The following is a 27,938-nucleotide window of genomic DNA, read 5'->3' on the forward strand; positions in this document are numbered from 1 at the left end:
ATGATGTTATACCATAACGAAACCTAGGTCCTAAATAAAAGGTTTTTATGTGGAAAGGCAAAGTATTTAAAAATTGTTTTCAATATAGTTTGTTTGTTCAAAATTTATTGTAAGCCCATTGTATGTGAACCAGTTTCCTAAGAGTGCTGGGGATTCATTAGCATTATTATTATTAAACTTCAACCATTTGTTAGTCTTGTTACTCAGTGTCATCTGCATAAAGAGTTATTTCATCACTATTTTCATAGGTTGTTAAATCATTAACATAAATTAAGAACGGTATGGTACCTAGTATAGTTCCCTGTGGCACACCGTATTGGATGAGTAACTGCTTCATATATTGTTGGAGAAGGTACCTATGACCTCCACTACCTTCTCTCTGTTTTCAATTCACCATTTAAACCTATTTGATATGTCCCTTATTTCAAAATATTCTAATTTTTCCTGTAACCAAGGGTAGTCTACACAGTCAAAGGCTTGAGAGAGATCATTAAAGATTCTTACAGTAAATTCATTTTTATCTAAGCCGGGTACTTTTTATTATACCTTGGTGGCTTATTTGATACGCCTGTTTTATCTTACTGTTGTAGAATAACTAAATGAAATGATTCATTTTCTACTCTGTTAAATCTGTGTAGTCATTACTACCAACGGTCACGGTTTAGTCCAACCTACGGAAAACAACTGGACATTTTTGAATAACTTACTGCTAGTATGAGATTAACTGTTGATCCCTTAAATTTATCGATTTCATTTGTTAATTTAGTAACTTTTTTTATTGTGGTGGATGAACTGTGCAACTGTCATTTATTAGGTCATCCTGTCTGTTATCAGGTTTTAAATTTATTCACAATGTGATTTCATTCAAGGTTGTTAATTAGCCTTCTTAATATTTTCCTATAACTTTGGAGCGGGCTGTGAAATATTGCACTGCTACATTCTGTTTCTCTCCTGTTTACATTCTGGTGTTCATCAATTCTGAAGTAATATTCTCCTGCCAATTTTATTTCTATGACACCATTCATGTCCAATCTCAGCTAGTTTTCTTAATGTTTGCATTTGCTCGATTCCCACTCTCACTTAAGGATTTGTGATTACATTCTCCTTCATGAAGTTAATCTGCTTTGTTTTCCCTCATAGTTTATCTAAACCAAAGATCCAATTTGGAGGTTATTTTACCTCTTAAATATTTTACAAAGAGGTTAGTCCTCTTTTCCTGAATGTTAGATTTGCATATTCAAGGTACCAAGTTCTGTGGCTATGCGAAAATTACGAAATTAGTAAGCTTTCCATGTGTGCATTTGGGTTTGTATAATGGCTTACAGTTAAGCAAATTTTTATTATTACTCAGTTTCAGTAATAATGCTATTCATTGGCACTTTACTGTACTACATGAAAACACAATGCTCAGATTCTTTCCTTCCATTAACTTAATCCTGGAAATTAATGAAACTATAAAATTGGTTCACAAATGTTAAACCTATTACCACAGAATTCCTGTTAGTTTATTTGAATCTGTAGAGTTAATCGTTTCGCCTACACAGTCAAGCATTAGCAAAAATTTCTGCCTGAAGAAATTGGTGATATTCCTAAATCTCATTTCAGTATGTGATCTCTTGGCTGAGATGGATGAGCCTTTAGATCCTGATGTTGCTCAGTACTGGATGGATCGTACAAGGACCCATTTTCCAAATCACCCTACTGTATTTCGTCTTCGTGAGAGAGTGATGATGGAAAAACGCAACAAAAATGATGCATCATTACCTAAGGATGTGGATGCCCTGGAAGCATTGCTGAAAGCAGAGTTAGAAGTCCGCCCGACAGATGTATCAATCAGAGTGCGTTTGCTTCAGCTTTACTTGCGTGAAAACCGTATCAAAGACGCTTACCATCATGCTGTCGTCACAGAGAGCAGCCGACTGCATAGCAATGATTTACGCTGGTATGATTGTGTAGCAGATGTTTTTGAGGTGAGCACTATCACTAAGAACCCTTTGCTTTTGGTTTCGTAATATACTAAAATGATAATAAGTTTGCTTATTTATACTAAATGACTTCCTAACTGACTGATGGCTTAACTGAAGAAATTACTGAAGCTGACTGAAGGATTTTATGCATTTTCAAGCTGTTACAATCATAATAGATAAAAAATCATAGTGCCACGTTGTAACTGCTCCAGCTTTCAAAAGTAGACCCAGTTTCTATGAAAGAACTACGTAAAATTATCATAGTTGGTTCAGTCTATGGAAAAAGAAGAAACTTATCACGTTTTATGTAATGTGTTTTCCATGTAGTAGTTTGTGCCAAAATTCTACGTGAATTCAGTTTTTGGGTTAAAATCAAGGAAAAATTGATGTCTAAGTTGGTGAAATTCAGATGAAAGTCTTTTAGTGTATGAAATCTGTTTCATAATTTTGCAGCATTGGCAAAACTAAGAGTGACATTACATTTGGAAACAGGCAATAGTTACAGATTTAGTGAATGAGACTGCTAAATAGATTCTAGGATTCTTTATTTTGAAAACATGACCAAAACAATGAATATTACATGAAATACCAAGTCATCAAAGGATATCTGCTGTTTACTGAATTCTTCCAATACTTTTGACAGTCACTGTCCTATCATCCAGCCCCATGCCTTTAAGGGGTTCTGCTGATGTTTGTGTTGGTAATTCTAAAGCATTTGTGAATCAGATAGATACCCTGGCCCCTGCATTGTGATGAAACTGGTTCACTGTGAATATGTTCAAGAAGAAACTATCTATTAACCCATTCACCTTTTGATTGCTGTTACCTGAAGAAAAATTAAATTTTTAACCTAAAATGTCTCTGGATCAAAACTCTTCGATATATTATCAAGGCCCTTTTAAAGTTGCGTTGTTGAGATCAAATGGGGTTTCATATTTTCATGTGTTTTAAGTTAAAATTTTTTCCATTAGTGGTGCCTTTGCTGCACTCATTTTTGTATCACAATTGTAATTTTCTGTTGCTTTATGGATCTTTGGCCTCACAGATTTAGCATGGTGATTCATTATTTCTATGCTTTATTTTAATATCAATGTGTGTCAATACTAGTCATTTAGTAGAGGATTAATTTATATGCTCTGTCAATTTTTTCTTGAATATTTTCAATATGAACATTTTCAGTTTGCTCTTTAAATATGAATAAAATTCCTATTAAGTTACTCGGTGTCCACTTATTCAGGAAAATCTGGAATAGTTCAGTTTCTTCAGGAATTCTGAAATGAATGAGGAAAGGGCTCATTGAAGTCTTGAGTTTGTTATTTTAATAAGAAATTGGCTGTGCCATTTGTGGATTCATTGTGTAAGCAATACTCCTTTTGTTTAAGTTCATATTTATCTTGGGCCATCATGCATGCAGTCTGTGGTGTAAGCTAAAACTATAGATTTAACACCTTTGTTGATGCCAGGAACACATTAAATTGTTGCAGAATGAGACCCACAAAAACTTTTTCAATTCAATTTCCGGAAGGTCAGGAGAAAAAAATTAGGTAAAGAATGGTATTGTTCTTTGGAAAAATCTGAAAATGGTGCTGTTTGGGAATTGAAACGGGTAATTACTATGCTACCTTAATTGAATACATGTGTTTATGATTCATTTTAGTGTTACAGCTGTGTGTATTGTAATTGTTAAGTAAATTTAAAACTTATGCAAATACATATATTGCCATCTTGTGTGTCATCCTTTTCTCGTTAACAGTTAAAAGATTCGAATTATTATTGTGGAAATAGAACCATTTCACAGATAAAGAATTACATTTTCTTATGCTGGTCACTGTTTATCATTTCTTTCATGAAAATTTATTTACAGTTTTCTTTGTGGGTTTTTTTTGTGTATTGGACCCTTTTTGAATGTGGTCTCCAGTGATCTCATTATTAGCATGCACTCTTTCTTCTGCGTAGGATGAATACCATTCCTCCATGAAAGGAAATTGAATTATATAAAATATAATTATATGTGGAATTAAACGTAATAAGAGATGATTTGGATAGATACTTCATTTTATATTGCAAAGGAAAAACAAAAAGCTTGTTATAGGCCTGTTAATGCAATGTTACCTTTAATTAAGTAATGGTGCCATTATTTCTAGTCATAATAAAGTCCACAGAGAAATTGCTGCTTTGAACACATCAGGCCTTCTTTGGAATATGATACTTTTGGGAAATTGTCTAGTACTGTGAAATACTGTTATGTTGAGATGTAATGTCATTGAGGCTTAGACCAATCTAGCCATATTTATATGCTCGTAGTGCTCTGGTTTTCTACCAAAGTGCAGTTACAACTTCTGAGTTCCTCGATGCAAAACTATGATTAGTTTGGAAAATTAGCAGAACTTCATGACCACCTCTGATTCCAGAGGTATAATGTTTACATTTAACTGTAAATATTAAAAAAAATGTTTTCAAGAAGGTATTCTATCATTTTTGTCACTATTTCTACTGAAAAATTTTTTCATGTACATTCATGTCTCTAGCCTATACTTTTAATATTTCCATTTTCACCTTTTCTTCTCTTTGATGTGCATGTGTGCTTAAGATTAATGCAATGTAAAGTAATATATAGTTATGTAGAGAATTTTTTCCCTTAGGCTTACAAAGAAAATACATCTGATTGGGATTATGTTGCTGGAAAAATTAATGTGCTTGAGCGGTTGTGTGCTCTGTCCTTAGAAGAATATTCCACTGTTGATTGCCCAGTTACGAGGAGTAATGCAGATTGCGCAAAATGCATTCGCAGGTAAGCAGTGTTTATGAAAGAGAAATACTTGCTCATGGTTTTTGGGTGACCTCATTAATTTGAGCAGTTGAATGCGCATGAGCATTAAATTTATCATGCTTCTGCATTGATTATCAGGAGTTGTCATTTTCAATTAAAATAATATAATTATCAAATTTATGCTGAATATTATGTAATTATTTGGAGTTCAATTTGATGCTGACTTTTTATGTTTATTTTACCAGCTTTGATCAGGCATTGCATTCTGCATCACTACTGGATGTGGTTTCAAGTGAAAGGGAATTTTTCCATGAATTTTTAAAGCATATGAGGGGCCAACTAGTTTTACACCTAGCAACACTACTCTTCAGGAAAGTCAAGAAGGTATGCCACAAATGTCATTGTCATCTGGTATGGACAGGATATCAAGTTTAATATCTTGTTCATTTGATTAAGTTCTACTTTATACTCCCTTAGGCACTAATTTTTGTTTCCTGTGAATTGAAAATAATGCATGTTAATATTTGCATCATTAAAATCGCCTGATTATTCATCAATTTGTTTTTTCTAATTTTGTTTCACAGGATACAGTGGCATGGAGGGAGGTTTCAAAAGCTGCTGCAGCACTCCTAATGCATGCAGTTGGGTTCGGAGGAAACTCTCCTCCGGATCCCCAGCCACCTTGGGTGATGCGGCTTCCTGAGGCTCGTAGAACAGAAGTTGCGAGGTGGGCTGTGGAGACGTCCTTCCGCGTCAGTCAAGCAGGTGTGCCGTAGTTTCCATTCTATCTTCCTATAAACATTTCAATAGTATGTGTATATTTTTTGTGTGATGCATAGGTCAGGCAGCTTGATTAACAATATCTGAAAGGTTTAATCTCAAGAAAAAAGGTATATATGCTAGCAAAAGAGATTTTTTGAGAAGTTTTTTTTGTGCATTTGGTCAAGCTTACCTGGGATGAAGAATTTCAAAGATAATAATGGCTTGTGAAAGAAACACTACCCCCCCCCCTCATTAATGGGTCCTCAGTTAATGTTAAAAGTTTGCATTCAACGACAGAAGTTAGGTTTGATTATCTATATAATTTCAAGATTTTCAGAAAACAAGAAAAACTTCAATCACTGCTATTTATTTTGTGAGTGTAATGTACGGAAATAAATCAAACGCAGAAACTTTATATGGATTTATATCTTAAAAAACAATTGCTTAACAGTAATTGAAAATGGTTACGTTCTAATTCCATGAGAATAGTTACAATAATATACAAATAATTATAAGTTTTAATATAAATCTTAATATTTGAAATTTTATCCATGCAGATGTCTGAATGCACTAATTATATTTTGCAGATTTGGAGAGTGATATAGTTGAACAAATATTATTTCACATAATGGAATAAAATGCATTATCTCTAATGTTTAATTGGTTCAAAGTATCTTCACGAGAAAATAACAATTTCAGTTAATTATTCAAAATATGTCATTATCCAAGTCACTTATATTATGACATGAGTTTCATATTCATTTTCCTCAGAACTGAACTCATCTGATTCTGGGTCAGCCACACAATATTATATTCTGAGTTGTTAATGGCAAATGAAATACAGAATTTTATGATAAAATATTCTGGTATTCTAAGCATCCGATACCCATGTGGCAACAGATCCAGGAGAAGGCTGCATAACCTTTCGTACAACATGCAACAACTCGTACAACATTTTACTTTTTCCCCTTCAATATGCCCATAAATGGTTTGTTAACTGAGCCATCCAGTAATTGCAGCTGTCTAAGCTTGTCTCCTAGGATAGGCCAGTCTTTCCCATCATAATTTTCTTCATTTTCTTGCTAAAATGATTGTTGAATGAAATCCTCCCTCCATCAACCTCCCATCAGTAGTGATTCCCAGCATGAAAATAATTTTTTCTTAACTCATGGTTTTTAAAAGTATGGATTTAGTGCTGGTTTTTGCAAAGAAGATTTAGCAACAGTTTTGACCACTTTAGTTTTTGCCATGTCAAGGTATATGGGCATATGGCATTCCCCATTTGGCCCAAATGAAATTTTTTTCAGTGAAAACTGTGGTATGTGCTATATGATTGTCAATTGTGATCTAAGGGTGAATCAGTTCCTCCATATTTGCCAGTATTTGTGTTAGCCAATTTTAGCTAGTTTTGAAGTCAGTCTGTATATAGTCTATGTGTATTACTAATATTTCTTGGTAATTCATCACATTGGATGTCTTTTATTTTTGTGCTACTGTGGCGTTAATCAGGCTAGCAAAGTATTATATTCTCTTCTTTGTCATAGCATGGTTACAAAATGAATGTTGCTATAAGCTATAACATATGAACTAGTCACAGCTGGGATAGATGACCACTTGTGGATATGGAGTTTTTATTCAGACTGTTCTTCAAATTACCCAATGATGATCTGCAAATATTACTCAAAGTGATTAAATATAAAAGAGTAGTTTACAAACTGTGAAATTGTCACCCTGTGCAAATATTCTATGAAAATGATTGTTGAAAGTAAATAATGAGCATTTGAATGTTGTTCGCTTCATAAACAGTATTGACAAACATTTGAAGTATGTGAATGATAAATCAATATCTTTATAAGGTACTGGGTTAAATGGAAAATGAAATGTTGTATTGCTAAGGGTGTGTGAATGAAGTCATGATTTGAGTTCAATACAGATTAGTCAAGATATAACTCTTTAGTTCACTATGCCAATTTAAGTGTATATTTTTTGCACCCTAGGTCATATTCTGATGGGATTACAGCGTGATAGAGGCTCTCATTTCCTTGACCAAATTGGTAATTTCTGTACTGGAAATTGGAGAGAACGTGTATATCAGGTGAGTTCCCTATTTCATATTCATAGAAATATTTACCTCCTGAAAAGTCAATTTTTTGTTTACTTTGCTAAATATTGGCTATACACAATGTTAACTACATGCTTAAAACAAAGATAGGTTGCTTTGTTAATATCTAATCCCAAAATGCCCATCTGAATTGTTCTTTTTTGCACTTTGATTAAATGTAGTAATCAGAGTAATTTGGATAATATTTTGCTTTATTCGGAGTGAAAATTACTTGTGTATAACACATTATCCATTCTTTAAATAATAATGGGGAAGCTCATCTCTTAATTTTGCAAAAAATTAAGCTCCACTCTGTAGGACTAAAGTATGCTTGACAACTGTTTTATTTTGCATTTACAATGAAAAGCCTAAAATTGGACTTTCCTATCACCAAGCAACTAAGTAAAGGGCTGGAAATACTTCCTCCTAATTGTGAACCCACTAGAAAGATTAATAAATGCATCTTTGGCTAACAGTTCAGCCGAATAAGTTTGGCCATGGTCATTCTGTCCTCATGTATAATATCCATTACCTCTCAATGTCAATCATTCAGGCAATCCTGGCAAAGGCAATAGAGTTATGATTGAGTGCCAGAGAACAGGTGACTCTAGGGCAGAGCTAAATAAAGATGGACAAGCCTGGCTTCCATCATATATCTTATCTGCTTGTTCTCAAATTAATACATAAATAAATTGCCTTCACAATAATGGTAGGAAACTGTCGATGATATAAAGGATATCAATAGATAGAGAGAGGGCTAGCATGTTCAGAATGTTGTACATTCAGCAATTAAAGTGATAGAGGTAAGGATGTTGGATGAGGTAAAGGGAGTTAAAATATATTCGGAAATAAAGAAGAGTGAAGTAAAGGATAAGTTTGTCTCTTGTTGAGTGCTGGAAATTTAATTGTGTTTACTCTCTGTCCATCTCAAGGATACCTTAAAAGATAGACTACATTTAATAATTATTATGATATGATTAGCAGGGGACAGTTATGCAAGGTTTTGAGATAATTTCGAGTAATTGAGCTTTTCTTGCATGTTATAGTTTCAAAATTTTAAAATATATAAATTAATTTATTAATAAATAAAGAATGGTGTGAAACAAGGGTGTATAATATCTTTTTAGAAACTAAATGTTTGATTATTATATTTTCAGAGGGCATTAGGCACACAGTATGACAAGCAGATGGATGCCACATCTCATTTCCTAAACTTCCAGCAATTTGCTCAGCCTGTGCTTGAAATGCCATCTAAGTCGGATCTTCAGCCATATGATAACAGTATGTAATCACTTTTTAGTGTAAATGTTTTTGGTTAGTCTGTTTTTTATGATAGCATATTTAGCATGATAGCATTATTTTAGTTGTAATATTTGATCTTCAGAGTTAATTTTATGGCCATAGATGGTGCTGAGGTTTTACAGTTAGTTTCTTTTATTTTTTAGTGGCGCAGAAACAAAACCCTGGCAGTCTTCATCATCTAGTTTGGCTTGGACTTGAATCAGGCTATTGTGCTGTTGAAGGAAGTGCAAGACCATTTCAAATTCCTCCTGAGTTTTGTTGTCTAGCATTTGATGGGCTCTCGCTTAACAGTAGTAGTTTGAGAACTGGTGCCCCTGATTCAGTGAGTCAGCTGGATGCAGATTCCTTTCTGTATGCAACAAGTAAGCATCCTTCAAATTGCTGCTTGTGTAATTCAATTATGACTACTTCTCTAGGTTTTAGAGACCACTTTTTTATTTAAGGAGTGTGCCTTTATGGTTTGAAATTAAAAAAAATGGATGAATATTTTCAAAATAAGACATTTTTAGGGTGTGAAAAGGAGATTTTTAGTGAAAAAACATATTCTCCTTTGAACTAATAAAATTTCATGAAAACATCAAAATTGTGCTGTAAGAATGGAAAAAGGTAGATCACAGGTACAGGATCAAAGGTAAAGGTAGATCACAGGTACAGGATCAAAGGTAAATCAGGTAGCTCACCAAATGACAGAAAACTATCATGAGGTCTAGATGCCACTTAATTTTTACAGTCAGAATTGGTGTTCATGTAGGTCTATAGAGTGGGAACCCTCCATTTACATATAATCTCAGTACCGTTCTGAGGTGAGGACCCGTTTGTATAATGTTTTTCTGTGATTTCATGAATTGCATATAATTTTTGCATGTTTCTATGCATATTTGAAATACATGTTCCGCATAAATTTCGGTTTTATTCTTGTTCAGTAGTATTAATATTACTTTTATGATGCTCATTAGTGAATTCATCTGCAGGAACTTCGTTTTTGTTTTGCCTGCATCCATCTTGATTTACTTAATAATTTTGACCTCATAATTTCCTTCCTTGCATGTTCAGAAAAATCTCTATTTTGATAAAATATTGTAGTTAATGGAGTACTAATAATTGTAATGTCCAATAATTTGTGTGGTAATTCTAAGTTCCAATTGTTTTTAACTTCAGATGCCACAATTGAAAGCTAGTACACTTTTCTAAAATATTTGATATCTTCAATTTTTTAAATATTTGATGTTTTCAGGCTTAACTTTGTGGAAATCCATCATCACTGAAGTAAAAATAATGTATCTTTCCACTCAGTTTTATTCGGTACAGCTAGTTAAGATACATCAGCATCATCCTCGGGTACCCGAGGATGATGATGACACGTCAAAACTAGTTGTACCAAATAAAATCGAGTGGGAAGATGAATTGTTTTTTTGATTCAGTTCCATTTTTTGTTTGTATGCACATTATTTGGTCCTGTCCTGTGTTACCAATGGTTCAATAATATCTACTCAAGTTAGTAAAAACAACATATGTTCAATTTAATATGTCTGGCTCAACTTGTGATCCATTAATGATTAAACTGTATATTTTCACTATAAAATTATTTAGGCCTGCTGTTTTGTTCACGTGCAAAGGTACCTGATGAATTCACCATTTCACCAAAAAATATATATTGTGAAAATGCACAAAGCTTAATCATTCAGTGATTTGCAATTGCTTTTTTGTAGATTTCAAACTCAATCTTCTAGGAATGGATATTAAGAGCTTATTTTGTGGAGAGGTTTTTTATTCTTGTCAATTATTGGAGTTGTTAGCTATTGATTCCTATCTAGCCTAAGCAAGCCTAAGCAATGCTGAAAAAGTAAAAAAAAATCGGTGTATTCCTAAGTGATGGTAATGTTAGGCTACACAATGAAAGAAATGCTTTCATACTGTTGCTCTTCCTATTATTATGTTTAGAATTTTTATTCAAAGAAGTAGGATTGTTTCTATTAAAACCTTATTTTGAAAAGTAATGGTAAAAACTCAACCAATACCTTTATAGTATGTAGGCAAACCCCGAGGTATGGCACTTGTGCTGCAATTTTACTGCTAGTTTGCTATTGCTGGAATCGCCAGTAATCTAACTTTTGTATTTTTGTCTGTCAATATAGTTTACTGCTCTGCAGCCCTTAAAGAAGAGTGGGATAGCAAACTCTCTTTGCCTGCTGGCCAGGAGCTTCCTACTTGCTTACCGGTTGCTCTCACTGAGCCACTCTGCTCACCTAATCAGACTCGGTGGTGGTTGACTGTACATCAATTATTGACTGGCTATCCCCTTTTCAAGGGAGATAACAAGAGCAGCTCTGTAACAGATGTTGGGGGACATTGGTCAGTGTTGCAGAGAGGGTTACAGGTCATCCGTGCCCAAGGGAATCACGGTTTGGGCCCTGAATTGGCTGTGAAATTGGCAAGGACATTTTCTAAGAGGGTAGGTAATGAAAACTTTTATGAATTTGTTTGAACAGCTAGGCATGCAGAATACTGTATGCAGCCATCTCTTCAATAAGTATGATGGAACCGTTGAAATCTGAGGCTGTTTTATCCCTGTGTTGCTTGCTGATGTGTATAAAAATGCTAAGAATCCACTTGAAAAAATATTATCTTAAATAGCAGTAAATCCTGAAATCCTCTTTATTTGTTCGTGTGTAACCTGTTTAAGAATAAAAAATGCGAGTATATGCCTGAAGAACATGGTTCGAAAGTTGCGTCTTTTCCCATTTGCAGTGCTAGGCATAATAAATAGTGGTTTTTCTGTGGATCTAGCATTTTCACCAGGATTTATTTTATAGAAAAAGTACTTGTACTTAAGAAGATTGTACCCATATGTATCAAGTTTTTGGATTATTCATTTCTTGAGAATTCAGTACAGATATTTAGAAATTTAAAAATGTGTTGTATTGGGAAATGTCTATATTTTGAAGCTCCAAGCAAGCTAAAATTACTATCATTCTTTTAGTTTAGTTTTGCTACAGTTGTTCATATCTGCACTCAAGTACATATTATGGTTTGCATTTTTCAGGGCAAAATGCTTTCCAGCTCACCTGCGGCATCATCCAATGAGGTGCATGCACTTGAAGAAAGGGCCAACATATATTGGGCTGCTGCATTACCTCTCCTTGAAAGGCTGTCACGTAACCAAGCAATTCAATTCCCTCAAAGCAGGATGTTTGATTACCAGTGGTAAGAATTAATATAGTTAGTGAAGTATCTGCTTATTACCTAATTTTATTATGTTATTTGAAATAATGTTGTAGTTTTACTGACTCGATTTTTATTTTGACTCAAGTTAATTCATGTGGAAGTAGTGGTAAGTAAGTTACCACTTACCAATTCATAAATTCCACCAAAATGCTTATCATGATAATGCATAATTATAATTGTTTACTGGGTGGCTAGCCTTGAATCCTTGTAAACCGGGGAAAAATTAGTAGTGGGAAAAACCTAACAAACAATCTGGGAATGCCCTGGTATTGAAGAATAAAAACTGGAATATTCAAGAATTAATGTTATTTTAATGTAAGTTGTTGAAACAGGAAAATGCCTTATTTGAAAATGATATGGATGGCTAATCTAGCGGCTTTCTGTGTGGTCTGTATACTACAAGGAAATAAAGATTTGTCTGATATATCCATGCACTTTAAAGGAACATTTGTGCATTTATATGAGCCAACCAAATGTCTGGATATGAAACAACTGTTTACATACTTCAGCACTTAATATCAGCTGTAGTAATCGGTTCTCTCTGTAGAATTCATTAGATACTTAATTCTTTGGATGAAAATACCATGGTAGATAATTAGTTTCCTTTAGGAATGAGTTTTTTCACCAACATTAGGTCTATGATGATATTATCCTGTATTATCACTTGTTCAGGAATTTGTATTTCTTAAATGATAGCAAAAAAAATCAAAAAGGTGTAATTACGTGGTTAATGTTAATCTAGATGCCTAAAAAAAGGCAATAACTTCAACAGTCGAGGTCATCTGTCACCTGTAAGATTGATTTTTATGAAGGGACCCATAAAAATTTTGTTGCTATTGTTATTAACCCATTATCTGAATATGAATGTCTCTTTAATTAAAAATAGCAATTTTCCACAAAAATAAAATTTAATGCGACCGGTTTCAATGTTACTACATCATCATCAGGTCTTTAAATAATGTTGCAGTCTATAGGATCTTTGTTTGAGCATAGGGCTTTATATAGAGTATTGGGGGTATAAAAAGAAATGCGGAATTTGTCTTTGGGAAACCTGTTCGCGATTTTATATGACACAGAGTTATGGAATGGAAGTTTGCACCATTTGCGCTCAGAGACTGTAGTGACTGCAAGGGAGATGTTTAATTTCAGGGTCTGTTTCTTAAGTTTTTTCTTCAGTATATTATCAATTATGCGGACATGGTAACCGTTCTTAAAGGCTATGTGCTTGATCGTATTGAGCTCTCGTTCGAAGTTGGATTTGGACAAGGGGATACTGATTAATCTGTGGATCATGGAATTGAAGCTGGCTAGTTTGTGGGTGAAGGGATGGCAGGAGTCTGAGGGTATCACTTGGTCTGTATACGTGGGTTTCCGAAATATTGAAAAATGATGTGGAAAATTGCTATTTTTAATTAATCATGATATTCCACCATATCACGCCTGAAACGTCTCTTTTTATGAATGTCTCTGCTACATGGGAAAATGCTGAAATATTTGGGCTTAAATTTAAATGTGAGATTATTATTTTAGGTATTGTACTGATTAGGGTAGGTGTTGGATGGACCTAGCATAAACAATTGCCCAGAAATACTTGACTATTACTTGCAACTCCTAACAAAAAATAAAACCTGAAATCAGGCACTAGAGTAAATCCCTTACAATTATGCATATCTATTACTCCTGTTATCCCTACTATACTTTCATCGCGCAAGTAAATATTCAGTGCCTTAGGAACAAAGTAAACCTGCTTGAAGTGGCTATGAACGAGTGTGAACCAGACTTTTTGTGTATTACAGAGCATTGGTTAAAATACGAAGAACTTAAGGTTATTTCACTCTCAAATTACTCCCTAGTGTCGTCATTCTGCCGGGCCACGTATAAAAATGGAGGTGTGGCCATTTTCGTGCATAGCAGAATAAAGGGGACTATTAACTCAGTTCACGTGCCTGTGAAGGAAGAAAAAACCTTTGAATGTGCAGTGTGTTTCCATGAAACTCCAGTGGGATTGCTTGTGCTCATCTCCATCTATAGATCACCAACTGGTGATTTTCATTCATTCATTAAAAAACTGGACCAACTCATTTGCTCCTTATATGCAAGCAACAGAATACTCGTGCTGAACGGCGATCTCAACTGTAATCTCTTAGTTGACTCCCCTCACAGATCAGAATTGTTGAATCTGTTCAAAACTTATGGCATGGAATGTTTTGACAATAATCCTACCAGAGTCACTCCCACATCTGCCACCCTAATTGATTACGCTGTGACCAACTTTAACCATGAAAAAGTAGTCACAACTGTTTGCGACCTAGGTATAACAGACCATTGCATGGTGAAAATAAGTATCGATACTAACCAACCAATGGATAGTCCAAATGATAAAACTTACCCAAGGCGGTCTCTCACTCATGGAAATATGCAGCATTTTCTGCTCCTTCTTCAGTCCCAAAACTGGGACAATGTCTATGACCTTAAGTCAGTAGACGAAGGTTTCAATTACTTTTATTCAATTTTCAAACACAATTTTGAAATGTGTTTCCCAGTAACACATCATAAAATATTTCATAGAACTAAATGTAAGCCATGGCTAACTGATGAGATCCGTTATTACTCAACTATCCTTAAAAAACTTGCTATCTCCAGTAAAAGTTCAAACAATCATGAACAAAGGTTACTCTATAAGGAATTTCAAAAGTATTACCGTAAACTGATTTCTACCACGAAAAGAACCTATAATGATAATAAGTTACTTAATTCCAATAACAAGTCCAAAACTGCATGGGAAATAATTAATGACTGTAGAGGTAAGAAAAATCCACAACTCACTCTCCCAAAACTTTGTAACCCTGAAAATAACACTGCCATTAGCTATTCATCTCTAGCTAATAAATTTAACAAATACTACGTATCAGCTCCTTGCCTAACTACTTCTCCAGCCAATGTGCTTTTAGCAAATGCACCATCGTCAATGTTTGCCAAGCCCTGTTCTGAAACCAATCTAAAAACTATTGTCTCCTCACTCAGAAACAAATCCAGTACTGGCCCAGATGAAATTCCTGGTAAAGTTGTTCATCATTGTTTTGAAGCCATAAAAGCACCCCTTTTATTTTTAATTAATGAATCTTTGATACAAGGGATTTTCCCATCCCAATTAAAAGAATCAAAAGTAGTGCCCATTTATAAAAACCATGGCTGTGTAAATGATTTGAATAACTACAGACCAATAGCCGTCCAAAATACATTTGCTAAAATATTCGAGAAAGCCATGTATATGCAAATAGCATCTTATCTCGAAAAAAACTTCCTACTTTCTAATTCTCAGCATGGATTTAGATCGGAAAGGTCTACCACAACTGCCATATGTCAGGCAATCGACAGCATACTTAATTCATTAGATGCTAAACGCAAAACTCTTGGAATGTTTTTTGACTTGTCAAAGGCTTTTGATAATGTAAACCACAATAGACTACTAATTAAACTCAATAGAATAGGAATTAGAGGAAGTCCTTTAAACTGGTTGAAGTCCTTTATTCATAATCGCACTCAAAAAGTAGTGTTATCAGTTGATGGGTCAAAATATTCATCCGAAGCATACCAAGTTAACAAAGGTGTTCCACAAGGCTCAACCCTTGGGCCACTCCTCTTTCTGATTTACATCAATGACCTACCTAACTGCTTACCAAATAATGATGGAATAATACCAGTGTTGTACGCTGACGACACTAATATAATAATATCAACACAAACATATCCCAGCCTTGTGGAAAAAGCTAAGTCTGTCACACTTGCTATAAACAAGTGGTGTACAGACAACCTTCTAGACTTAAATGTAAATAAAAGTAAAATAGTAAACTTTACACACAATAAGAACATATCAGATGATCTGCTGGTAAAAATCAATGACCTATCAATTGAGCGTGTGACAGAATGCAAATTTCTAGGTATTTCTCTATGTGCAAATATTTCTTGGGATACTCATGTAAAAGCCCTCCAACACAAGCTCAGTTCAACTTGCTACTTATTAAGACACCTGTATGAAACTACAAGTAAAACTGTACTACTCAATTTGTACTATGGGGAAATTTACTCAAATATAACCTACAGTATAATATTATGGGGATCAGCTGCTATTTCTCAAACCATCTTTAAAATGCAAAAGAAAGCTATTAGAATCATCGCCAGGAAACCTTACAATGCTCCATCAAGGCCTATTTTCCATGAATTAAATTTGCTACCTCTCCCATGCATCTACATTATGTTTTTAATTCTATATATAAAAAATAACATCGGCAACTATTCTCTTAACTCTGCCTATCATCATCATTACACCAGAGGCAGGAATGACTTCCATTATGGGAATATAAGAACTAAAGCATTGAAATTAGGACCCAATGAAATGGGCATCAGATTATTTAACAAACTACCCAAAAGTATCAAGGATACACAGGGAACTGCCGTATTCAGGCATAAACTAAAAAGATATCTACAACGCAATATGTTTTACTCGGTTGATGAATATCTCAACAATATTCCCGACCAGTAAGTTCATACTTTTAGTTTCTAGCAATGGTAATGGTCTGATTCATGTTTGTGATCAATGATTTTTCTGAATTTGATATTGTATGTGCATGTTACAGCCGATGTTCATGGGTTTGTACCAAACACTTATGTAACTATGAGCATCTATTCTTTTATGTATCTTAACTGAGCCTGTGTCTTTGCTCCTCATTGACGTGCCTTATATCATGTACATACTTCACCCACCTGGTATTTTTGTATTGTGATCTCTGGGCAAATAAAAAGTAATAATAATAATAATCTCACTTTGCACAGCCCTAAAACTATATTTCCACTCTCCATCTCTTGCTTTATATTCTCAAATTGTCCTACCCTCATCATTTTCCTAGTATTGCAGGTTGCTATTCTTACTGATTCGATCATTTTTTGTGTTTCCACTCTTGTTGCTTTTGCTTTGTAAGGATATTGTGGAATGACGACCATGAATGCATTGTCTCTCCCACTGCTGGGCATTGGGCCGAGTGTTATGCCTGGACTCCTGTAGTTGCCAGGACTCATTTTCATTGTGGTGTTCATCCTGAAAGTCTTGAGATGAATAATTGAGGTGGCTTCCCATTGCTTTCATCATTAAATTTTTTAATGTGACACAATCTCTCAATGACCGTCCCACTGGGGTCAGATGCCTTTGCAGCTCTCTCACTAATGAACAGATGCTGCACGGACTTACCTTTCATCTGGCCCCTACCCTTAAACCTATCTGGCATGGGTGAACCTAGTGGGAGCAAATATCATTGCTTCCACTTGCAAAGCTCTAGGAGTCATTGGAACACCCAAGCCCTTCCATCACGTCAAGGTTGTAGTTCATAGGGAGGAAAATGGTTAACTACAACCAAATTTTTTACCAATACTAAGTTGAAAAGATAGTAGTAAATAATTTGGAAAACTAATATTTCCTTGACTAACATAGCTTCTTTAATGCCTTTTCTCTAAATTACAAGGATGAATGGTGAATGTTGCATAAAATCTTTTTTTTCCTAATGATTGTGGTCACTAACTTGACTTGTTTATTAACAATGTAATTTCAGCAAGCCCCCCCTGTCTAATAGTGATGTGACTGTTTTGCTGGATGAAGCTCACCTGGCCATGGCGTTGAAAATGATGTTGGATGGTAAAGATGAGGCTGCAATTAGTGCATTTCAACAACTAAAAGTTCCTGAGGCATCATTCAATCAAGCTTTGGTGAGTTGTTGAATGAACAAATGAAGTGAGGGACAAGTTATTTTATAGTATTGTGGGATCCTGTGGAGCTCCTACTATGCTTTCCTTGATTCATCAATCTCTTTATAGTGAACTACGTTGTGGGTCAAATTGCTTCGAGTGAATAAGTGATATGAAATATTTTAAACATAATCAGTACATACTATGCCTATTTAGGAGTGGGTCAGTCTTCTTTCTACCAAAAGATGCATGCAGATAAATACCATAACAGGGATGGCAGTGAATGTTTTGATTATTTGGTGTTGTTTCATAGGATCTCAGCAGCACTTAAGGCATCAGGCTCATAGTGTAACATATTTGGCATTGTTTTAAAATAATTCTGTAATGGTCACTAACAATCTCACATGCTATATGAAGTTGAGGCCAAATTGTGCTTGGCAGATAGAATCTTATAGCATTAAATCTGGATAAGGCACTTGTTCCCCGGGGTTATTGGCTTATTTTATTTTTAATTTATATTAATGATCTACCAGATAAGCTACTGTCCTCATAGGGAGGAGGCCCAATATTGTATGCTGAAGGTACGAATATCATTGTATCAGCCTCTTCAGCGGATAAATTGATAAAAAGAACAGCTGAAGTAACCCAGATTTCTAATAAATGGCATCTTAACATCTTAAATCCCTATATAAACAAGTCCAGCCTGATTTATTTCACTACTAATTATTAAGTTTCTGCCACAGCCTCAGTAGATTCAGCAGGTGTAAGCATATTCTAATATTCCAGCACCTAATTCCTGGGAGATATCCTGCTTAAAAATGTCTTGGGAGGAACACATTCAAATTAAGTGTAACGATTAGTTCTGGCCACTTCCTTATAAGAAATATTAGACTTTCTTTTAATTCTTTCTTATGTCTTTTTTCTCATTTACTATGGTGTATTTTATTCTTGTGTTACCTTTAGTGTCCTCTTTTGTGGTTCCTTTCCCCTTAATAATCTTCAATATCCAAAAGGGGTTATGTGCATTATGAGTAATGCTCCTTGTGATGATTCTTGTAAACCTCTTAGCAAAAGACTTGCTTTATTGCCCTTATCCTGCATATACATATTTTATGTCATCTTGCTTGCAAAGGGTAATATATCTAGTAATTACCGTAGTCATTATACAAGGACCAACACCAGCCATTTGTCAGAACACACAATGCTCTCAATGAAATGGCCTTAAGGTTATTTAACAAACTTCCCTTTGCAAGCAGATATGAACCGAAATACCTGTTTTCAAGAAAAAGCTGTTAAGCCTATTAAAAAATGTTGTTATATTCTGTAAATGAATGTCTGGAATTGTCGCTCCACATCAATCCTGACTTAACCAAATGTAACAGTATGTAGTATGAACAGATATAGTATGCACATGGGCGTGTATATATGTATATTGCATTTATCCAAAATCGTGATTTATATATTTGATGTTTCTTATGTGTGTGTATGTGAATATGCACCACATCTCCAGAGAATGCATTATAATTATTTAGTGCATGGAAAACAATTATATAGTGTTGCAATCCATGTTTATATTTAATTGTGAGATAAGAGTAGAAAAAAATTCATTGCAAGTATTATAATTAATGGCATGCATATCAGTCATTCTCTATTCAACATGGCATGGCATTTGTGATTGATACAAAGCCAGAATTTATTGCTAGGTTTGCAGTTGGACTGAGGAAAACTCTAAATCATGGTCTTATTACCAAAAAGATTAATATAGCAAATTACTGGAGGTTACTGCAAAACAATCACCACCTCAACTTACTTTCTGATTTCATTCAGTCATACTACATCAATCACTGTATTTTGATGATGGTGTTTGTTCATTCAGTGGTCCTGTTTAAGCTGTCTTAATAGTGAATTACTATTAATATGCTGTCTGAAGCACATAATTATACATTAAACTAACAAATGTACATATATTTATTTCCAAATGAATTTATTGAAAATAGATCTACAAGAAGCTAGCTAGTCAAGAAGTTAATGGCCATCATAGAGAGGACATTACACCGGAAATGAGATCACGTCAAGTTGCTCTTCTCACCAAAGCTAAGGAATGCCTGCATCTTACAGAAGAAAGGCTAAGAATGAATGGTAAGAATACTAATTGAAAGATTAATATTCTTATGTGTTGTATGAAGTTCAATTTTATTATCATAATCAATCCAGTTTTGTCATTCATAGTTGGCATACTTTTGTTGGGTACTTGCAAGGTTTCGTATCCAACAGCATTAGGTGGGCTGTGGGAAGGAAGGAATGAAATGATTTTTTAATTTATAGGAAGAAAGGAAATGAAAAATTAAACTTCTCTTTTCATTGAGGGCTCCATCAGACCCATGTTATTGAGATATTAGATGTTGAAAAAGAAATAAAGCACAATTAGCAAGACATCAACCATATGTCTCTTCTAGTTTAGCCTGTGAGTTGATGGACATAGGTGCACATCAGAGCATAATCAATTATGAATATTGATGCATGCTCATCCATAGTTATGTTCCCAATAGCAGTGCTTTTGTTTATCCTTTTTTCTGATAATTGCCTTAAACTCTTAATGAGCAAATAAATCATACATGCTCCCCCTTTCCTTATAATTATTTTGCCCAACATTTACGGGACAATAAGGTCTTAAATCACTTACATGTTTGTTATTTGGCCTTGTAAAGTATTTCGGATATGATGATTGCTGCAGACAGTGTCAATATGAGAAGTTAATACCCTAAATATTTACTCAAGGTCTCAAATTCAAGTCTTGCGAAAAACTTTGCCTAAATTCATCATTTTGATCATGAGAAACCTCATGGCCAGCCAAAAGTGACTTCAGGGGAAGAAAGGGCTCACCAGAGTTATTCTTAAAATGGTTTCTTTCTTTCTTTTTGTGGCTATTGATTTTATTTGGAATTTTTCCATTTTCTCTTTTTTAGTGTGTTAGAAAAATTAATTTTTTCACTTAAATAATTTATCATTCGTCTGTTTTGTGTGTCTCCATTTAATAGTCTGTGTCCCTGCAAAACTACCCTAAATTTTGAATGTCAATAACAATAATATTACTATGTATAGATCAGGTAACAAAACCAACTCATGTTGGCCACAATCTGACTGAATACACTTTGCTTCTTACTTGAATTTCTGGGGAAAGTTAGTGGAAATGGTGATTTAATAGAAAACTGTTTTTGGTAGTATTGTGTTAGATGGTAATGGGGAACTTGCTGTTTGAAGCATCATTTCACAAATTTATATTTATTGTAAACATCACAATCATGCCAGCTATGAAGTAAAAATGCTAGCATTTTGGGTGGACAGTGTAATAAAAATCCCGCATTGATAGAAAACAAGAATGGAACCAAAGGCATAGCATGTTAACAAAACAAAGTTTTTGTAAAATGGTATAATATTTTTGGTTGATGCTATTTTTTTTGCTGATGTGGCATTAACTGCATAATTTATTCTAGGTGTGGATAAAAGTCACCCCACATCCATGGGTGTTTCTAATGAGCTGGAAGACTTGGATTCTCAAATGGATCGATTAAATATATCATCCTGGAGAGAGGATGGTGAGTTTTGATTGGCTCTATTTGCCTTAATGATATTCTCGTTGGTTATTGACTGAGATTTACATTATATGAGCCTTACTTTTTAAAATTACATTTGCAGTTCAGAATCACACTCGGTTATAAAGGCATTAATGGGCAAAATTTTTCAAAAGGATATAATTAAATAGGGGAACTTTGCATAAAGTTAGAATTTCTTATTTTGGTATTATATTTGGTTCTTTTTAATTCTAGTATGTAAAGGTTTTTCCTTGAGTTTTGTTTATTTTTGAATTTCAAAATTTTCATCATATCAAAGAAGCTCATGTATACACTTGTTTCATTCATCATTATTTTGTTTTCTATTAATAACCTTGTTTCAATTTTTATGAGAACTTGAAAACATTTTATAAATCATGCTTTCTTTTTCTAAAACCCCTTTTTCTTAATGGGGGAAAATTCTAATTAATGTGTCCTGGGTCACTGTAATGGTTTTTGCAGAGAAATCTACTTCATTGAGTCGAGCTAAAGAGGACCTGCTCGGAGAAATGCGTGATAGTAGGGGATGGTCTCAGGAGAGAAACTGGTGGTTAATTGGGAGTAGGAATGGAAATCCTGTGGAGCCTACAAGCACTCCTATTCGGAGGGGAACTCCAAGTCGTTTGCCATCCAATCTTACGCCATCCAATTTTACTAGAACTCTTCCACCTGAAACAGAACGGCATAATGTAAGTGATTTTACTTATTCAAAAATATGTGTATTGATTCAATATAGGCTGGCTCAGTTAGGCTAATTTGAAGTTAAGGTGGCTCTGGATCCTATGAAATGATTGTCAAAATCCACGAAAAGGTTTTGAGTGATAGATGAATCGAATTTTCTGAAATAGGTGAGGCCACAGACCTTAAAGTACAGTGTTTTCAATTTTTCACGAAAAATTTGGGGTGAAAATAATCTCTGAGAAAGGGAGAAATGCTGGGAAAAGTTCATCTAGTTTAAAAGAGATTGTTGAAAAATAGAAAAGAATTATTCCAATTTAATTTTGTTCCTAAGGAGTTTTAGAATGGCCCATGCAGTTTCCCTGAAAGAATGTTGATTATGAAATATACAGTGTTGCAGTAAAATGATCAAGAAATATGTAAATATCAGGTTTTCTTAACATCAGGACTGTTACATATTTATATATTCAAATGAATTTTTTATGGGTGACAGTAGAATGGCCCATAAGAAACCACATTAAAAGTGCCAACTTTATAGAAGAGTTATACAAATTGTGGCTTGGGAAATCCATTTTAAATAATAATTCCAGTCATTAAAATTAATTTGAAAATGCTGTCTTGGAAATTTCAGAATATGTGATAAGTAACCCTGAGACCACCTTTAGTGCATAAAAATCCTTTATTTATATTATCTGAATTAAGGTTTTCTAGCATTAACCTGCAATTTCTTTGGGACCTGTCAACTCTTCTGCTATTCCAACATATATAAACCTCAAATGTAAAAGTGATTTCTTCCCCCTCATTTCTATTTTTTTCCTAAGCATCCTTTAATAGTTTAAATAAATAATTGTTTTTGGGGGATAAATATATAAAAAATTGAAATTGATTTCTCTTGTTGAATTTGTTTGGGATTCTTCAACAGGAGCGTAATCATAGTCCTGTACATCTGGATCAAAATCTCCGCATGACGCTGGATAGGTTACCCAAGTTTATTGAAGAGTGCTCTATGCTGATATTGTCTGTAACCGAAGGAATGGGTGAGATGAAGTCTAACCAAGAGGATATGAAATCTGGTTTGGAGGATGTGAAGTCTGGTTTGGAGGATTTAAAGGGCATGGTGCGGGGTGAAATAGATGAAATAAATAAGAAGATGGCTGAAATGAAGGTAAACTCTCAATTGAGTTTAAGGGTGTGTGAAGCATATTTTTTCCCAATGAATCAAGAATTTAACAATTCTCAATTGTTGAACAATATTGATAAAATTAGAAAATATTCACAGTTAAACATTTGGCTTTCACAAAAAATAACATGTCAGTATACACTCAAGACAAAAAGAGTTCAATCATTAATGTGAAACTTTGAAAAAATATTGTGCGGCTGAAATCCTAGAAAATTGTGTTTATTTCATTCCATATTTGTCTCATTCCCCTTGTTTTCTTATAATCGATTTTTTGTTATTACAGGACCAATTAAATTCAGTGAAAGATAATATATCAAAATTCAAGACATCACGCCATCAACATCATGCAACAACAGATGCAACAAGACAGGTAATATATTTTTTTTGTCTTAGCTTCATGTAGATATCTATTTTTTGTCTAATATGTAGTACAATTTGTCAGGCAGGTCCTCTAAGCATGTTTTTCAATTAATATTTAATAATCTTACATAGTATTCATCTCAAACTTATTTTTTGCACTTTTTAAACGGACCATAGTGGAAATAGTGCAACCAAGAAATTTGTACCATTAGGAAAATTAAAATAAGATTAAAACTATAATAATATAAACTATATAAATAAGAAAAGTGACAAATAGCTATAGAAAGGAATGCCTCTCGTATCCCTCTCGTATCTGAATCTGCCTAACCCAGACATCATAAACTGAACAAGGATTGGCTTCAAAGTGGCAATGGTACTGTACCTACAAAAGTTTTTAATGGTGGGGATCGATAAAGATCAGTATAACCAGGATGCATTCGTAAGCTTTGTGAATTTTCTTAAAGCATTTACAAGTAAATTAAGCACAATTAAAAAATATTTAGCAGAATATGGTCGTAGACTGATGATATAGATGACTTATCTGAAACCTGAACGTCTCAGACTGCTATGGATGTCCAGGAGTTTGCACTCCTCAAGTCCCCCTTCACATAAACAGCTATAACTAAACAGCAAAACAAGATATCAACAAAGTGGTTGAAGGTGGTTATTTCGGGTTTCCTTGGAGACGATTCCTCCAAGTGAATTAAAGAAATAGCCAATTGGGGGTGTGCTTTTCTAAACTTTCAGGAACATTTTGAATAGAGCATTTGCATGCTATTAGGCAAACATGGTTATTGAAGCAGAATGATAAGCATAGATGTGAGGCTTTTGAAATTTGGGTCTGGAGAAGAAAAGAAAAGGTTAAGGGCACTGAAAGGAAAGTAAATGAGGAAGCGCTAGGATAGGAATGTTGAATGTAATGGAGGAAAGAAGTATTCAGAACGAAGAAGGCCTTATTTTAGTGCCCGATTTAAATTGTTTTTATTTGGTTACAAGAAATAATATATGTTGTGTCCATCTAAAACCTACCTTATCTAGTAGAATGGAAACAAATGAATATAATCCAATAAAATTAATTTCTTTAAGGTTATTGATGAACCCAATTTTATTTGAAAATTGCTCTGAATAATAGTCAATTAATCTTTATTAATTGTGTTCAGTGAGAAATTTGGAATATCATAAGTGTAAATAGGAGGATGGTAATACATTGTGATGGTATAGTAGTACTATAAGAGCAGAAAGAGAATTAATGCCTTGAAGATGGGAAACAAGGGGCATTAAAGAGAGACTTCCCTCTTAAATGGCTTTTTGCTTAAAGATATGTATTCATTATGTTGAAATTGATTCATGCAATGATAAATTTTGGGCTAATGCAGTGTTTACAATTTAGAATGAAGCCAAACGTTTCATCCAATTGAAGCTCTTGTAAGAAGTTTCCAACTAGCTGCAGTGTATCATCAGGGGCCTTGTAATGCTCACAAGAGTTTATGGTTTAATTGCAATAATTCTTCAATATAAATTGTGCATGAATTAAGGAAACTGCTGGAGGAGGAAATGTGCCAGCCATTAATTCAGTTCACATTTGCTGGAAATTTAGAGAAAAAATAAAGTTGTAATTTGTAAATTCTCTGTACCACCAAAGTAATAAAGGTAAGAAAATATTTCTTTGTTTGGTACTTAACCTGACTATTGGCAATCATTCTTTATTTTTATCGTGGAATTTCTTTGACTGTGTCATTATCACTTTAAATATTTCTTGGTTCATGATAAAATCATTTATGCTTGAAATTAGTGTTTTATGATAATGGTAGGCAATAAATGAATCAAAGCCAAATAAAAGAACATAAGAATATTTAATTAATGGATTCAGATAACTGCAAATTTTAACACACAAAATTCATGAATGCTTACTTTTAATATTTCATCTTAGAAAAATTCACTATTTTACTTCAAGTTTTTACTGGACAAATTTACTCTTTGTTCTTTAATACTAGCATATGTTTTAATGAATGTTAAGAAAAGTTAGGCATGGAAAGGGCAGGTGTTGAGATAGGGAGGGAGCTCATCAAACCAGTTGGATTTATTATTCAGTTATATTCTAGCATTATTAGCCAGCCTGCCTAAGGGTTACAATCATTACTTAGTCCTTTGCAGAATCCATGTGATAGGTTTGACCACAGTTATTAACCCAAAGGTTGGTTTGATAGTTGAGCTCGTATATCAGAGCTCATCTAGTACTTTGCCCAATAGCATATGAAATGTACAAATTGGAGTATGGGGCCATTTCCTTTTACTATGCTGTCTGTAGTTTCCCAGGAAGATGTGATCCCTGAAAAATCTCCCAGCTTCGTTGAAGCTGAGGATTCCCAGAGATGTCCCCAGGGATCAAAAACTTACCTTTCTGTTAGTAGTCCAACTATCAAATCCCCATGTGATAGGGTGAGATTTAATGATAAAAATATGAAGGTAATGGGATACTCAAGAAATAGGATGATTAAGATTTATTTTGTAAAATATTGCAAACTGCGGAGGCAGATCAATTTCTTCAAGTGGCCTACTATCAGATTCAATACGATAGACCCGTGGACTTTTACATATCGTTACTGTGGTCACTTTGTCTTAGAGTAAATTATTATGTAGATTCTAAAATTTTTGTGTATGCCCCAAATTCATTAACATGAACTTTCATTCATTGGGATATAAGAAGAGAAAGCCATGCCAAGGGACAAAATTTCCCTTTGGCTCCCTCTTGGCTATCTTACATGGAAAACTGTTGTGTTGAAGCTTATGAAAATTTCACATTAAACAAAGGAAGTTATAAGCAATCTCTAGGTTGTGAATTGTGATTAAATAATTTTTCTTGTGTCCATATATCTTTCTATTCACAAAATCTGTATCACAGATATCAGATAATTCTTATTGTGAGCCTTCTTGAACTCCTATGGAAAAACTTCGTCGAACATTGCTGGGTTGTAAATTTCAAAAAAACTCTCCTAAGTTCCTTATTTTGGAGTTTTTTTTGGATCTTCCACATCACAGCTTTTAGTGGTGCCCGTCCAAAGAGGCTTGGAGAATAGGAGGTTTTGACTGCTACTATTGGAGCCATGATTCATGATAAGTCCTCATACTTTTCATAATTCTGACCACTTTTTAAGTTTCATGACTTGATTGTTTTGTGACTAACCCTCTGGTGAGAAACATTTACAGATCTTTCAGAAGTTATACAACTGATCTTAAAATAATATTAATACCAATATGATATATTAACAGTAATAATTTAAAAGATGAGTCTAAATATATTAAATTAAAATTTCAGACTGACTGAGTGAATACTGGTGATAGCAATCAGATGGAATGAACATGAGATTAGACTACAAGGAGTTTAAAGACATTTAATATTTTATTATTCTCCCCTATATGGACATTTTCAAATATTAAGAAAATATTTAATCTTACATAAGAATGCAAAAATGAACAAGGTAACCGACGATATGTTTTTAAATATTTTATTGTCTTATTTTAATATGAAGCATCAATCTCAAGCGTAGCATAAAATTTCGACGATGACAATAAAATAGTGAAACACTTTTTTCTCTGGCACAGTTACATCAGGAATTCTGGTTTACATTTTCAGCTGTATAAATTTTATTTGCATTAATTACCATTTGGATTTGCAAAATGTGAGCTAATGGAATGTAAAATAAAAGAATATGTTATGTAAAATTAGGGTTTGAAAATGTGTGCCCAATAAAGAGACTAATGTATTTGACAGTATATAATGCACCCTCATTTCATTGGGGTACTTGCTAGAAAAAAGTTTTAACAGTCTGCATGAAAGCGCGGCACCTACCCACCAACTTAAGCTATGGTTGCTAGTTAATTCTACACTGTTTTGTTATGATCATGTGTGATAAAATATATACAAGTTATTTGATATCCTGCTCGCACCTCTTTCGACATTGCAGAAGTGAACAGCATGATATCACGTCACATAATAACTTAGCTTAATAATAGCAATCCCAAGTACAGCACTCTTCAATTGAGTAATGGATATTAATATTATTAAATTTGATGATCTAAGTATAATGGAGCCAACATATGTAGTGCTGACCATCTGGGGTAAAAATAGCATTCATTAATATAATGATAAGATGCGGGTGATTTTTTTTTACTATAAATTTGGGGAAATAAGGTTTTTTGCCCTGTCTTCAGATATGGTAATTAAATTCAAGTATTCTGTGTTTTC

At 34.0% G+C, this 27,938-nt stretch overlaps 1 protein-coding gene across 2 annotated transcripts in view; it reads left to right on the forward strand.

Annotated features, from left to right (window-relative positions):
- The window catches only part of Nup358 (Nucleoporin 358kD), an 88,283-nt gene that overhangs the window by 2,847 nt on the left and 57,498 nt on the right, over window positions 1-27,938 (forward strand). For both annotated transcript variants that reach the window (XM_071599597.1, XM_071599598.1), the window contains exons 3-17: window positions 1,606-1,970; window positions 4,610-4,758; window positions 4,983-5,121; window positions 5,322-5,502; window positions 7,497-7,594; window positions 8,758-8,881; window positions 9,046-9,264; window positions 11,038-11,354; window positions 11,946-12,106; window positions 17,731-17,884; window positions 19,861-20,002; window positions 21,358-21,459; window positions 21,937-22,163; window positions 23,075-23,317; window positions 23,616-23,702. In XM_071599597.1, coding sequence (XP_071455698.1) covers window positions 1,606-1,970; window positions 4,610-4,758; window positions 4,983-5,121; window positions 5,322-5,502; window positions 7,497-7,594; window positions 8,758-8,881; window positions 9,046-9,264; window positions 11,038-11,354; window positions 11,946-12,106; window positions 17,731-17,884; window positions 19,861-20,002; window positions 21,358-21,459; window positions 21,937-22,163; window positions 23,075-23,317; window positions 23,616-23,702 — 2,708 coding nt within the window. The remainder of the gene's footprint in view (window positions 1-1,605; window positions 1,971-4,609; window positions 4,759-4,982; window positions 5,122-5,321; window positions 5,503-7,496; window positions 7,595-8,757; window positions 8,882-9,045; window positions 9,265-11,037; window positions 11,355-11,945; window positions 12,107-17,730; window positions 17,885-19,860; window positions 20,003-21,357; window positions 21,460-21,936; window positions 22,164-23,074; window positions 23,318-23,615; window positions 23,703-27,938) is intronic.

The sequence above is a fragment of the Hetaerina americana genome, unplaced genomic scaffold (assembly GCF_022747635.1).
Source record: "Hetaerina americana unplaced genomic scaffold, ioHetAmer1.1.p SCAF_11, whole genome shotgun sequence".
Classification (NCBI taxonomy): Eukaryota; Metazoa; Arthropoda; class Insecta; order Odonata; family Calopterygidae; genus Hetaerina; species Hetaerina americana.